This window comes from Haliotis asinina, chromosome 8 (assembly GCF_037392515.1).
Source record: "Haliotis asinina isolate JCU_RB_2024 chromosome 8, JCU_Hal_asi_v2, whole genome shotgun sequence".
Taxonomy (NCBI): Eukaryota; Metazoa; Mollusca; class Gastropoda; order Lepetellida; family Haliotidae; genus Haliotis; species Haliotis asinina.
The window spans coordinates 30,642,535-30,655,213 of NC_090287.1; the positions used below are offsets into that span (position 1 = coordinate 30,642,535).

The 12,679-nt window shown below is 37.5% G+C and overlaps 1 protein-coding gene across 5 annotated transcripts in view; it reads left to right on the forward strand.

Moving 5' to 3' along the window:
* LOC137293930 (reticulon-1-A-like) overlaps positions 1–12,679 on the forward strand; it is a 37,756-nt gene that overhangs the window by 12,393 nt on the left and 12,684 nt on the right. For 3 of the 5 annotated variants that reach the window (XM_067824792.1, XM_067824788.1, XM_067824790.1), the window contains exon 3: positions 9,155–9,184. The exons of the other annotated variants lie outside the window; for them this stretch is intronic. In XM_067824792.1, coding sequence (XP_067680893.1) covers positions 9,155–9,184 — 30 coding nt within the window. The remainder of the gene's footprint in view (positions 1–9,154; positions 9,185–12,679) is intronic. 5 annotated transcript variants of the gene reach the window in all.

Sequence of the window (12,679 nt, forward strand, 5' to 3'; positions counted from 1 at the left end):
GATGTACTAGGAACTACAACTGCTGCCACCTGAGCCTCAAACCATGCAGGATGCCACTGGTTGAAGAGCTGGAACACCTGCTGTAGGTCCAGCTTGCAGGACATCGATATGCCTAGGTTGACCTTGATTGGATACAAATAATGGTCTAGACATATGTTGGTTTTATTCACTAACTGGATGAGTGAATGAGAACTTTTATAGTTCAATAATGATAATGTATTTTGGAGCTTGCTTTGGCTTATTGGATAGTTTTGGTTATTGCTCAAAATGTAGAACTGGTGTATTCAATATAGAAATAACAGATATTTGTCACATTCAGTGAACGGAATATTACGGACATGTCTGCTGTGTTAGAGCTTGTTAAACTGGACATGGAGTTGAGTCATGTGTTAGGGAATTAGCATATGTTGAGGATAAGTGTGTTATAGTGACAGTAGGATGCATTAGTCACATACAGTACACACCAAACAAGGTAAATGTCAAACAGATAATGTTATTACTGCCACAAAGGAGTAGGCTGTTACTCATATTTGCTTCCTCTCACCAGAAGATGAATTTTACCTTGGGGCTAAAAAATAATAATTTATATCTGATTCCATACCTTGTCCTTGACCTCTGTTGGACTCTCATGACAATGTGATATGGTTTTGTATTGCCACTCAGCATGGTCTCTCATATCTGATGTCTCATGCATGTATTCATTCTTTGATGTCAGATGCTGACACACAATCCTATAAGCAGCACCATATGATATGCCAACACACATCAGTTAGCCACCAGCAAGACTGGCTAATATTACAGCCGGTTCATATACCTAATGTTGTTAGTGGCTGGTCATTTGAAAATTTAATTTTCCTATGGTTTGCCACAGGTCACCTACTGGTTCTATAAGTAGTGGAACACTGATGTGTCATCTAGTATTAGGGCAAGCATCATCAACAGAGTTGGAAATTTGAGACAACCATATAGAATGGTTGTTGAGTTGGTATACAGCCCGTGTGTTGATATTGAAACTGGATGTAGAGTCATCCCATAGATTACTTAAAGTCCTTACTTCGTCACCTTGCTGAGGGAGTTCTGCTCTTCAGTTTTTCCATGCATCCTACCTTCGGAGCAGATAGTCTGTGGTTTGAATCCCACCACAGGAGATTTTTTAACGGCTTCCTTATTACTGCCTGTCACAAGAGGAATGGACTTTGTATGATAGGATGACAAATAAAGACATTGACCAGGAAGATCTTCCAGTCTGCCAGTATTGATTAAGTATAAGAGTCTGCGACTCCCATATGTTGAAAGATCATGACTAAAAATGATACTTCAAGAAATCTTGCCCACAAAGCACTTCGTGGTAAATGTCAAGTAATGGTGGAACCCGGAGTGAGCCTTGTGAACTTTGATGATTGAGCTGATTACAATAATTGTATAACAAGACAAACTACCATTCTGAATGCCAATTACTCCCTCTATACCTAGACATGGAAGTGTGCATGAAGCAAGGTATGTACAGTGCATTTATAATTAAAAGTTAATACAAGACTGACTTGAACTTTAGTTTCCAAATGATCAAGTCGGCTACTTTGAACCACTTGCCATCGTACACGGGCATTGGGCATTTCATTGATTAAGTCAGCTTCGGTAATTTTCATGACAATTTGTTGCAGTCATGCTCCATGAGACTAGCCCAGGCTGTCTCTGTGTCATGCTGCTCATGCATGACCCTTGATACCAGGGCGACCAGAATAATGGAAATTTATGCATGGGTCATTTTGTAGTGGAGCATACTGCTATGATGTGCAGTTGTGATATACTTTTGCTCACAATTTTCACATCAGTGTGTTGGGTTTGTTTGTTGAGCACCTCCTTTTAGAGATGCTTTGCGCCATGCATTCCCATTGTCAAATCTTAAAGGGCATGAGCTGCTCGCTGTTCGTGTGTGAAGCATTGTTGTGACAAACAGAGTGGCCACATGTTGACAGTTATTTCTATAGGCATGGAAATAACCTCAGCTGTTGCACACGTACATACTTCTGTATTACAAGAATGTGCATAAGGGAGGATTGTTTTTCAGCTGTTGTCATGTACCTGCAGCACAGACAGTTGGAACTGATGTGTCAATTGACCATTGTGAAATTTATTAGGAATGATTTAAAAGAACAATGACCTAATACATTAACAGTAAATGTCATTCTGGATGGAAATGTGTCTGGATGTCGTTTGATCGTAGGTGCTATAGTTCAGTCTGCTGAGTTTTGTCCTGTAAGCATTGTCTGCTGTTCATGTACAAATTTCAGTCCTCCATAATTTCAGATCTCTCATCTAGGTTGGATGAAGGTTAAGTTGTTTCCTTCTATCATTAATGGAATTACTGTATTCAGAGTTATGTAACTATTTTGTGGATCAAAGTGGTGTTAAGATATGCTACCCATCAAAAGTTCACACTCACTAGTTAAAGTGTAGCCGCCTAGACAGACAGACAGACAATATGTAGTGAGTGCTTTAAGTGAATGTAAGTTTTTGATGGACAGTATATATTCTATGACTCTGGATGGAAAAGAAATATGCACTTCATGTTAAGTGTTTCTTATTTCAACCTGAGTTCAAGATTATTCCAGTGTGTGATTTCCATTTTTGCATTGTTTTCAATTGACATATTCTTTTCTGCATCTTCTCCATCCATCCCAAAGAAACATACATTATTCATGTGTTATTTATTATTTATACCCAGTAAAGTAAAAGATTATCTATTACCGTTGTTGCTGTTGACAGTTAAGGCATTTTCCTCGTACAAACTCATTACCAGATCGATCTACGTTGGCTGACTACACAGTAAGACATCACGGTGACTGCAGGTGCCCTTGTAACATACGTCTACAGCGCCGGTGTTGCACTGTGCAGCAAGTGGTATCTAAGCTTGTGTAGATCAATACCAAGCAGACTCCTACTTTCCCCTGCACACTAATGCTAGCCAAACATATGCTGCAGGCAGCATGGTTGATCCCAACAAAAATCAATTGTCACCGAGCTGTTTTCGTCCTGAGGGCCCCATAGTACCTTGTCTATCACTGGCACACAAACCCCTTTTCAGTTGGGCCTGCAAGATGCTCTTATGGCGGCTTAACTTTCTCAGCTTGGATTTATCTTGATTGGACATTTGAGTTTGAATGGAGGAATTATGGGACACTCTTTGTTGTACAGTGCATAGATTTCTGTTAGCATGATTGTGGATAGTCTGTCGTACAGACCCTGAAGTATACATATCCGAGAAAGCCTATGCAAGTCTAGAAAATGTGGCAAGTCTAGATTTCCATAGCTTCACGAAAATGAAGAAAGTCTCAGGGCTCCATTTCATTATATTATTTTTTTTTCACTATGAACGTTTTTTTTTTCAGTAAAATATGTTCATTTCAGAGACTAGTTGTTAGTCTAGATTGTGGACAGTGTATTAGAAAAGGCGCTTGCAAAATAATTAGGTGTACCTGAAAAATATCTTTTGTTTGTGTTGGTTAGAAATATTTTATACTTTTAGCAATTCCAGCAATGTCGTAAACAAATATTTTGCAATTACCAAGAGGATTTTTCATCTTATACAGATTGTACCATTGTTTTACATTTTAATGAGAGAAACTGAATTGACATATTTTTCTGCATGCATACAAATGACCAAGTAGGTTCAGTTATCATAGCAGTTTACAGCAGCATCATGATTGTATCATGATTTCATCTTCATTTAATGGAATTTATTGGATTTATAAGATTCTTGAGAAGTGGGTAAAACAGAATCCAGTTCTGTAGAAACACCCTCCAAGGGAACAATTATTAGATGGATATGCTGAAGTATCCAACTGATGGTAAGATTGACTTGGGTCCAATATGTTCTAACCGGACAGTCATCCCAGAAATGTCTTCACATTGAACATATTATCCTGGCACTGATCGTTATCTACTGTTGCTTAGTACTGTTGCTATTACACAGACCCCAATTCAATTGGTTGCAGTCTGACTCTAGCATGATTGGGGTTCCCCAGGGGAATAAATGGTAGCAGGGATGGCTGCAGATATAGTTCCTGTTTCCATCAGCACGAAGTACTTGAATCTTGTATTCTTGACATCCATTCACTGTCCTGCAACCAATATCCTATTCAGCCTATGGGCTACTGTATTTTTAGAAAGTGATAATTTTCCAGAAATATTGCCCAGGTGTTTAGTTATTATGCTGTTAGCCTAGTGACCAGTCAGCTGAATGTAGTTTCACTTGACACAGAAATTGATCAGCAATGAGGTCAGGGAAGGACAGCACCAGATCAATATGGCTGTTTTGTAATGGACAGGACCATCAATTATTTACTACCAGAACAACTTCGGTGTCACAACATACTCCACATTGATTGAAATATTTAACAGCTGTCATTGGTTGAATTTGGCTCGAGAACTCTTCTTTGACCTGATAGAAATAGACACCCAATTAGCATAATATATCTTCCTTGTGGTTACAAAGGCGGAAGTCACAGAATGTATTGATCAGCTTTGCTTGGTCAGATGCCCCAAGTCAGACCTTATGTCTCTAGTTGGTTACAAGTAACCGTTTTAGGAGAAACATATTACACACAATAAGGCATTTGCCAGTGAGGTGTTGAGTTTTTACAGCTCCACAACTGTGAATAGACATGTAATGAAAAATCAAATCGATCACATACATGCAAGCCAATCCTCCTCTCATCCAAAATCAACATGAACAATTTTCTAGAAGAGAAATGTATTGTGTATTGAAAGAATTCAAAGATTAAATTTTGATGTATGACTTTTTACTTCTTTTTATTCTCTGCTTTTTGCTTACTTATTACAGGATTTTAGATTAAGGTCAGTTCTTACAACAGCTGAGAAAGTATATTAGTAATGAGTAAAAGTCCTGGGGTTTTTAGGTTCAGCTCCAGAATGTGAATGCTGCGATCTCCGAGTGTATGACTCCTGACATTAGGCATGGGGTTAGAAATTAACAGGGGTCTGCTTGGCAGAGACTTGCACAGTTAAGAAACGACTATTAACATTTCTTTGAGAACTACTACTTCATCATTAGGTAGATTGCAGTTCTCTTGATATTCTCACAGATTAATGAAAACATAAACTGGGTGTTAATCCAGACCAACATAGATGTCTTCTATCTGATATTTCATATAGCTTTATGTAAAGTGGCTATGTATGTCAGATTCCTTCAGACAAATTCATAAGGTCATCCAGTACAGGCAGTGTGGGTGTCAAATATAGCCTGGAGGCTGTTATGGATGAGATACTGCAAATCAGTTGCAGCAACAATGTCATTGTCATATCAACAGGAAAATGTCAAAAATAGTAATTCTTTAAGCTCATTTTATGCACTCATCATTGAGGATTTTGTTTTTGTTGGGGCTAGGAATGCCTGACCCACTGAAAATTCACAGAATTTGTGAAGTAAAAATTAAACACACCTTTCAGATTTAACATTTCGTATTATTGGCATTGAAATTATTAACAAACATTAAATATATGCACCACAAACAAGTATGATGTGTCGCATATATAACAACTTCAGTCAAAGTCATTGTCAGACACTGGGGCTTGCGGGTTGCAGACTTCCATCGGACTATCTGCGAATATGCCAGCTTTGTCTGAGTGTCCAATGCTTTTCGTGAACACTTCTACCAGACTATCTGCGAATATGCCAGCCTTGTCTGTCGGTCCAATGCTTTCCATTAATACTGGATTTGGTTCAAGACCTTGAGGGCATTTATTGAGAAAGTATTGCTGTTGAGCTGTTGGGGGCTAATTCTGTTTAGTCTCATGGTCCTGTTATGTATATATATAGGAAACTTGTGCACATTCCCGTAATTTTACTGAAAAGAACAGATACCTTCATCTTTTTGAGGGTGACAATGGTGGCTAAGTTCATAGCCTAGACACTTTGTGGCATTTTCTGATGTCAACTGTTTTTTCAAACACAGATTGCAGACAGATTGTATTTGTTCCCAGTCACTTGTCAGCCATTTCTGGTTCTGTGGTGCCAGTTGAGTAATACCTTACATCATGGATAGTCAGACCCACCTGTAGTTGTGGTGATGATGTCAGTCAAGCTGTTAGCCCTGAGATTGCATTGCATAATGTATGCTTAATCAGCATAGCTTCTCCTGCTTGAGTGATAAGTCTCCATTTATGTGGGCATTTTTACGTAACATGCTTTCCATCGTATGATGTATGGCCATAGGTCAATGTGAGCAATGGTGTATTAGGTAACAATGTATATGTTATCTTGCGATTCATGCTTTTGATATGAATATTGAGATATTTGGCCATCTGTAAAATATTGACTTGAAAACAAGTATTGGATACCTTACACAGTTTACGTTAGGAATGTGCACATGGCCCAATGTAATAGAGTTCCAGGGTATATAGGGTGCAGGGTATGCAGTACTTCCTATCAGTGGCTTGAAGCAAATGGTATCCTGATCAAATGTCATTTTTACCTCACATAGATAATAAAAACATGAATTGATTGTTGTAATGTGTGGGGCTGGGATGATTCACTGATGCACAGATACATTTATCAACTGGTGTATTGATACAAAAGGGTATGCAACTTTTTTCGAACAGTATCGTCTTAAACATGTTTGAATACTTACTTAGAGAAGAATACGCAACTTTTAAACGTTGACAGCTCACATTAAAGTAGCTGTCTGTTAGGTAATATTCAGTAACTGCTGGCCTTTCCCACATGGTATTCAATTGTTCTTTTCATTGGAAGAGGTTGCTGCAAGCCAGTGTCAAACTAGCTAATTATTTGCAAAAGTGAAAATATTATGTAAAATATCAAAAGTTAGTAGTGAAAAAAAGCTCCAATACAAAACAGTTTGATGTATTTTTTGGATGTGGCATATGTCGTATCCTGTGTTAAATTTTCAGGTAAATAGAGAGTCTTAACGAGAGTGCATCCAGGAAAAGGTATTATTTGGGGCATGTCTGCCTCCAAAATTGATTAATGCTTGCTTTTGGGTAAGGCTTTCCCTGGTAATGTCTGTACCTATGAACAATGGCTGAAAAAGTGACTGTTGTACCGTTTATCGTTTTTATGGCAAACATTATGAAAGACATGCGCTCTGCCTTCACAGTCTAACATGGATATTGGAATTACATTGATTCCATTCTCAGTTTTTAACAGCTCAGAAATAATTTTTATAAGATGGCATTAGGTATTGATTGGTCATCTATTGATGGCCTCTTCTGTATGAGTAACATACACAAGTAATTCAGATGATTGAGATGATAAGTGTTTTCAATGACAACCAATCAAATTCTAGCTTTATCTGTTGACTTAGCAGGGAGAGCTGAGCTCATGTCTTTCTAACTCAGAAACCACATAAAGGATGAGCGGACTATTGTGTAAAGGTGAACTTCAGACACAACACTACAGAGTATATGGAAAAGATTTAAGCTGGAAAAATACTTTTTTGCTGTTTTAAAGAATTAGAAGTGTGGGTGTTTTTTTTTGTTTTCTTGAACAAGTATGTATAACCACGATTGCTGATGCTGCTTAGCAAACTTCACTGATTCATACTGTAAGTTGGAGGTGTAGAGACATCACATGTAACTTGAATGATGAAGTGTCACATGAGAACGTGTCAGCTCGCCCAGTTGGACTTGTATTCCTAGATCCTGACCTCCAAGGTGTGAGCTAATGTGACGACTGTCACATAAACCCCTCTCCTGTAACCTTACGTGTTGGTATACATTGCAAGCGTTGTAAGGTGTAGAGAGACCTGTAGCAAACTGCTGGTCATGCTGAGAGTATTACCAACCATATCTACCAATCCCATCACAGAATATGAAGACAAAAATGCCCTTATGTTTCTGAAATCATGTTAATTTGTCAAATGGGAAAGATTATTTTAAGTTATTTTCAACATGGATCAAGGTTCGCTTGTCTTCAAGGATGAGATGAGTGAAGATGAACAGTTGTAATTTATTATGCAAACAACATAGTTACTCTATTTTTAGTATTACATAAATTCTGACATGCTCTTTCAGCACATTATAGCAACCTTGATATTAACTGAAGAAGATATTTCCTGGGATAACTGGTACTGGTACTTGCTGTGTAGACTAACATAAATTCATCTGTGGTAAGGATTTCTTGTTCTAGGCAGGTAGCAGATCACAGTACATTGTGCAATGTATTGATTGAGACAAACTTTTGCCCAGACTTGGCATGTGTTCAACTAAGGCATGCTGAGGTTGTTGTGGTGCTGGAGGCCTCATGGTTACATCTGACATGCATTCAGCACTTAATCACCAACATACATAGCATGAACAATTCTCTTCTATAGTCTAGCAAGCATGGCATGATTGAATGCTAATTGATTTGAATAAAGGTGTATTTGGTTGATATGTTCTTTTCTTGTTTCAGTGACAGTGAAGAAATTTTGTTTTTTTGAATTGATTGCTGAAAGAATGATCAACTCTGAGAATTCATCGTGTGTGTAAATAAATATATTGAATGTTATTTTGTGATAAATTATTTATCTAAGAAGAAAAATCTTTGATAGTTATTGTTCTTTCGGTCATGTTTGCACAGACCTATACAGTTTTACTTTTATGCTTGGAAATCGAATGATATTATGAATGTTTGGATAGACAAATTAACTTAAAAAATTTGGAAATGTTACTAGCAACGATAGTTTGCTGTTTTAGATATTTCTATGTTGGTTTCTTCTTTCTGTTAGTTGCTAAAACCGGTGTAACACTAAACTCAATAACTCTTTCTGTCAGTCAAGTTTAAAAGCCTTAAATTGGACGGATTGTAATGTTAAAAATTGTCATTACAATTTAATGGGAAAGTGCTAGATTTTTTTCTCTCAAAACACAATGTAAAAAGCGTTCCCAAATAAAACATTAAGAAAACAAAGGAAGCAAGGAATATATCAAAGATAAAAATTAGAAATTCATTCATAATTGTGACCAGATTCTCACAGGTGTGGTTGGGGTGTAACATCTTTTAACATTAGGTTGATCAACAAATATTCAGCATTCTTTTCATCTAGTGGTGTATTTTGGTGGTACGTTTTGGTGGTTTGATGACATTTTCTTTCTGTTTTGTGTTCTAATCTTTTTTTTCTCTTCATTTTAACAGAGAGTTCTACTGAGCCTGACTTATCTTCCTGTAAGTGGTTTAAACATTGAGTCAGTCTCGCCCCCTCGCATGTTGCTTTAAATGGGGTACACTAGATGTAGTGGAATGCTTAGACTCTTGGGTTGCAAGGTTGTGTACATGTTGTCATCTCATCCATATGTTTTTTGTCTTTGGTTTTAGATGTCTTCATGAATAATTCATGTCCAATTTGCTGCTATGCTTACAATGGGCCTTATTCCTGGTTCCTGCAATAAGTAAGAACATAATGGCCTGCTATTGTGAGGGAGTCCTACGGGCACTGATTGACCTGAGCCGAGGGAGATATATTTAGTTCTGTAGTACCATGCAGAGTCGGCACAAGCTGTTTGTCATGGCAACTGCTAAAGAAAAACACTTTTCTGAAAACATCAGAACTGTTTTTTAGTGACATGTTTCGGGAACAGCTGAAGATGTGTGGTACGAAATAATATGAATTCCACACATGTAAACATACTTATGGAGTAAGAAAGAGTTTTGCTAGCAATAAACACAACCATGTGTAAAATGTATTACTATTTATTCTTGAAAGGGAAAGGAAGAGCTACCTGTCAGATTTGTATCAATCCAAAATTAAGGCTACCCTTCTTCATGCAAGTAAACATGGTAGAAAAGATCTCACTTTCACTATAGTAAATTCTGTTTCCTGGCATCCCTGCTAAATAAACTTGAATTGTTTGTAAGAAGTCTGAAGTTCTCCAGGGATATCTATCTGGTTCTGCAGAGAAGATGATGTTTGCCAAACATCCCAGTTTGAATTTAGAAAAATTATCTAAGTAGAAGTCTTTACAGATGTCAAATGTTTAGCGATTTTTGCCCCAATTTGTCTGTTAAATTTAAAGCCAGAATTTATCCGTTTCTGCTACAACGTGTAGTGAGATCATTTCATCTCCAGTACCATCCAACACCTTTTAGGACCTTGTGCTGGGTAGTCTAATGGTTTAAGCAGTCTCCAAGGTTCAGGTCCCAACATGGATCTTGTTCGTGAGACCTGTTATAGAAGGCCAGTACCATATGTCTGGGATGATGTTAATGCTGCTTATAACCTTGTCTTAGCTTGAGGGTCAAGGGCCATGCAGGGTAGATCTGCATAGCAGAATTAATTTCATGAAGATTGATTGTAGTGTTTGGGGTTTTTTTTTCCATAGATGTGTGCTCTTTCGTCATTCTTTCCTATCAACTGCAATACTTCTTGCTGTCCAGTTAACACATAACAGTACAGTTGTTGTGACATTGTTTTATTTAGGTTGCTTTAAATATTTTTTTGTTAAATCACATTTACTTTCAGTGTAGTTCTGTTTCAGGCAGGTCATGTTTAGTGGTCTTCATGTTGTGGTGTCCAGTCTTTAAATAGTCATATTAAAATACTTTGATTAAACAGTGGGTGGGGAAGAGTCCATAGTTGTCCAGTTTGACCCGAGTGTATGTAGGTCAGCCAGTGCATTCTGTTAAATAGTGATAATGAAATAAAACAATCTGTGTGCCTTTCAGTAAACAATTGTTCATGATACATTCAGTAGTCCAGTAATAAGACTTGTGTATCTGACCCATGTCGTGAGATGGGAATGTGCAGGTGGCATAAGAAATCTATCAGCATGGTATCTCACTGGTGGGTTGTCAGTGTACAGGCTACACATGTATATAGGAAGGCTGGCTGGATAGCCCACAGCAGGCAAGACTACGTTTATAGCCTGCTTGCTGACTTGACAGAGAGGTGTGCTGCCCTCAACGTGGCTACTTGGATCTCTACTACGGAGGGCTTACTCCAGGCACTAGGATCTCTTTTTCTGGCCATATGCTGCAGTAACAAACACTACACTTGAGACAGCTATGGAATCTGGTATGGCATCAGGAAATCTATCACTCTGGGGAATGTGTGGTGATTCGGGAGGGTAACAAAAAACAGATTTAAGGTGTAATTCAGGCAGGGTCTGTTGATAGTTGTCTACCTGAAGACCATATGAGCAGACAGGTGCTTATGATGCTCTAGCATATGGTGGTAATAGTCTATTCTCTTTTCACCTTTTTAAAATTATTTTATTTTCATAGAGTGAATGAGTCATTTAGAAATTAATACAGGTATAATGATTGTGCACCATATGTTTAGTTGAATGTGTTATTAATTAGAAAACAGTGACACTTTGACTATTAGCATGATAGATTAGGAGAAAGATGGATTATTTCTGGTATGTGTTTTTCATCATATCAGGACACACCTGTTTTCGGGAGTATAAAGGATAGTTGTATTTTTTATGCAGCAGCCTGTCATGATTGTTCTGATTTAGTTTTGAGAGCACAGCTGTAACAAAAGATAAAATTAATATGCTTCGAATTTTATGACAATCCTAATAAATTTCCACTTAAATGATACCAGTATCATGAGGATGTTTCTGTTTATTTAAGTGGCTGAAACATTCCTAAACTGATGTATTGAACAGGATGGGTGTAGTTGTTGGCCATATTGCAAGTAACATGATCAGGTATAAGTGTGCCACCTGATGTGTTCTCTAGACACAGAGAGGCTAAGTGATGACTAAACTGTGGACACAGAAGGCTTAACCTTTATACAACTCCTGAACACCACACTGGTCCAAGGGTGATAGAAACAATTAATTGATCAGGTTACACGATCAGTTGCAATAGTAAGACCTTTTGCTGTAGTGTAGTTAGGTTCTAGAGTAAATACTGGCAGTGTTAGCATTAACACAGAAACCAATGTTTTTCATGCAAATAACAAGCAAACAATATTTTGTGTGTGTTTTTTTTCCTTACATATAAAAGTTCCTTAAAACAGCAACATATGAAAAAACAATAAAATTGTAAATGATTCATGATTGTAATGAACATTTCCTCAACAAAAGATTTGGACTATGTACATGTATAAAATTTTATTTCTGCCATTACTCGTACAAAACCTACAGTAAACACTGTACTGGTGTATGTTGTTGTGTTACGTTAATGTACCTGGTCAGGACATTTGAAGTTTAAATAGTAAGACTTTTGGTTCCTGCTTCAAAGTTAAAACACTTCTCTCTGGTGGATGTTTGGGTGGCATTGTGATTAAGGCATTTGCTCGTCACATTGATAACCCCAGTTTTGTTCCTATCGTAATGCCCAAAGACAAGGTGCAATTTCCCACAGGGGTACGATGTGTGAAGCCCATTTGTGATGCCCCCTGTTGTGATATTGTTAGAATATTGCTAAAAGTGGCTTAAGACTAAACTTTATCACAGCAGGCAGTTCTTCACACAGCCTTGATATTGGTGACATAGCAGGAATGTTATTTCTGGGACACATAAATCCCATTTTTCTGTTACCTGATCCATAGCAAGGATTCTCTCAGATTTTGAATTCATGAGCTCATCACTTTTAATCATGCATTAATGAATATGAAGTCTAGTTGACATTTTATTGCCGTATTGAGGATTTTGGTTGCAAGATACATGAATGCTGCATCACATTCTTTGCATTTGACCTCCATAAAAAAAT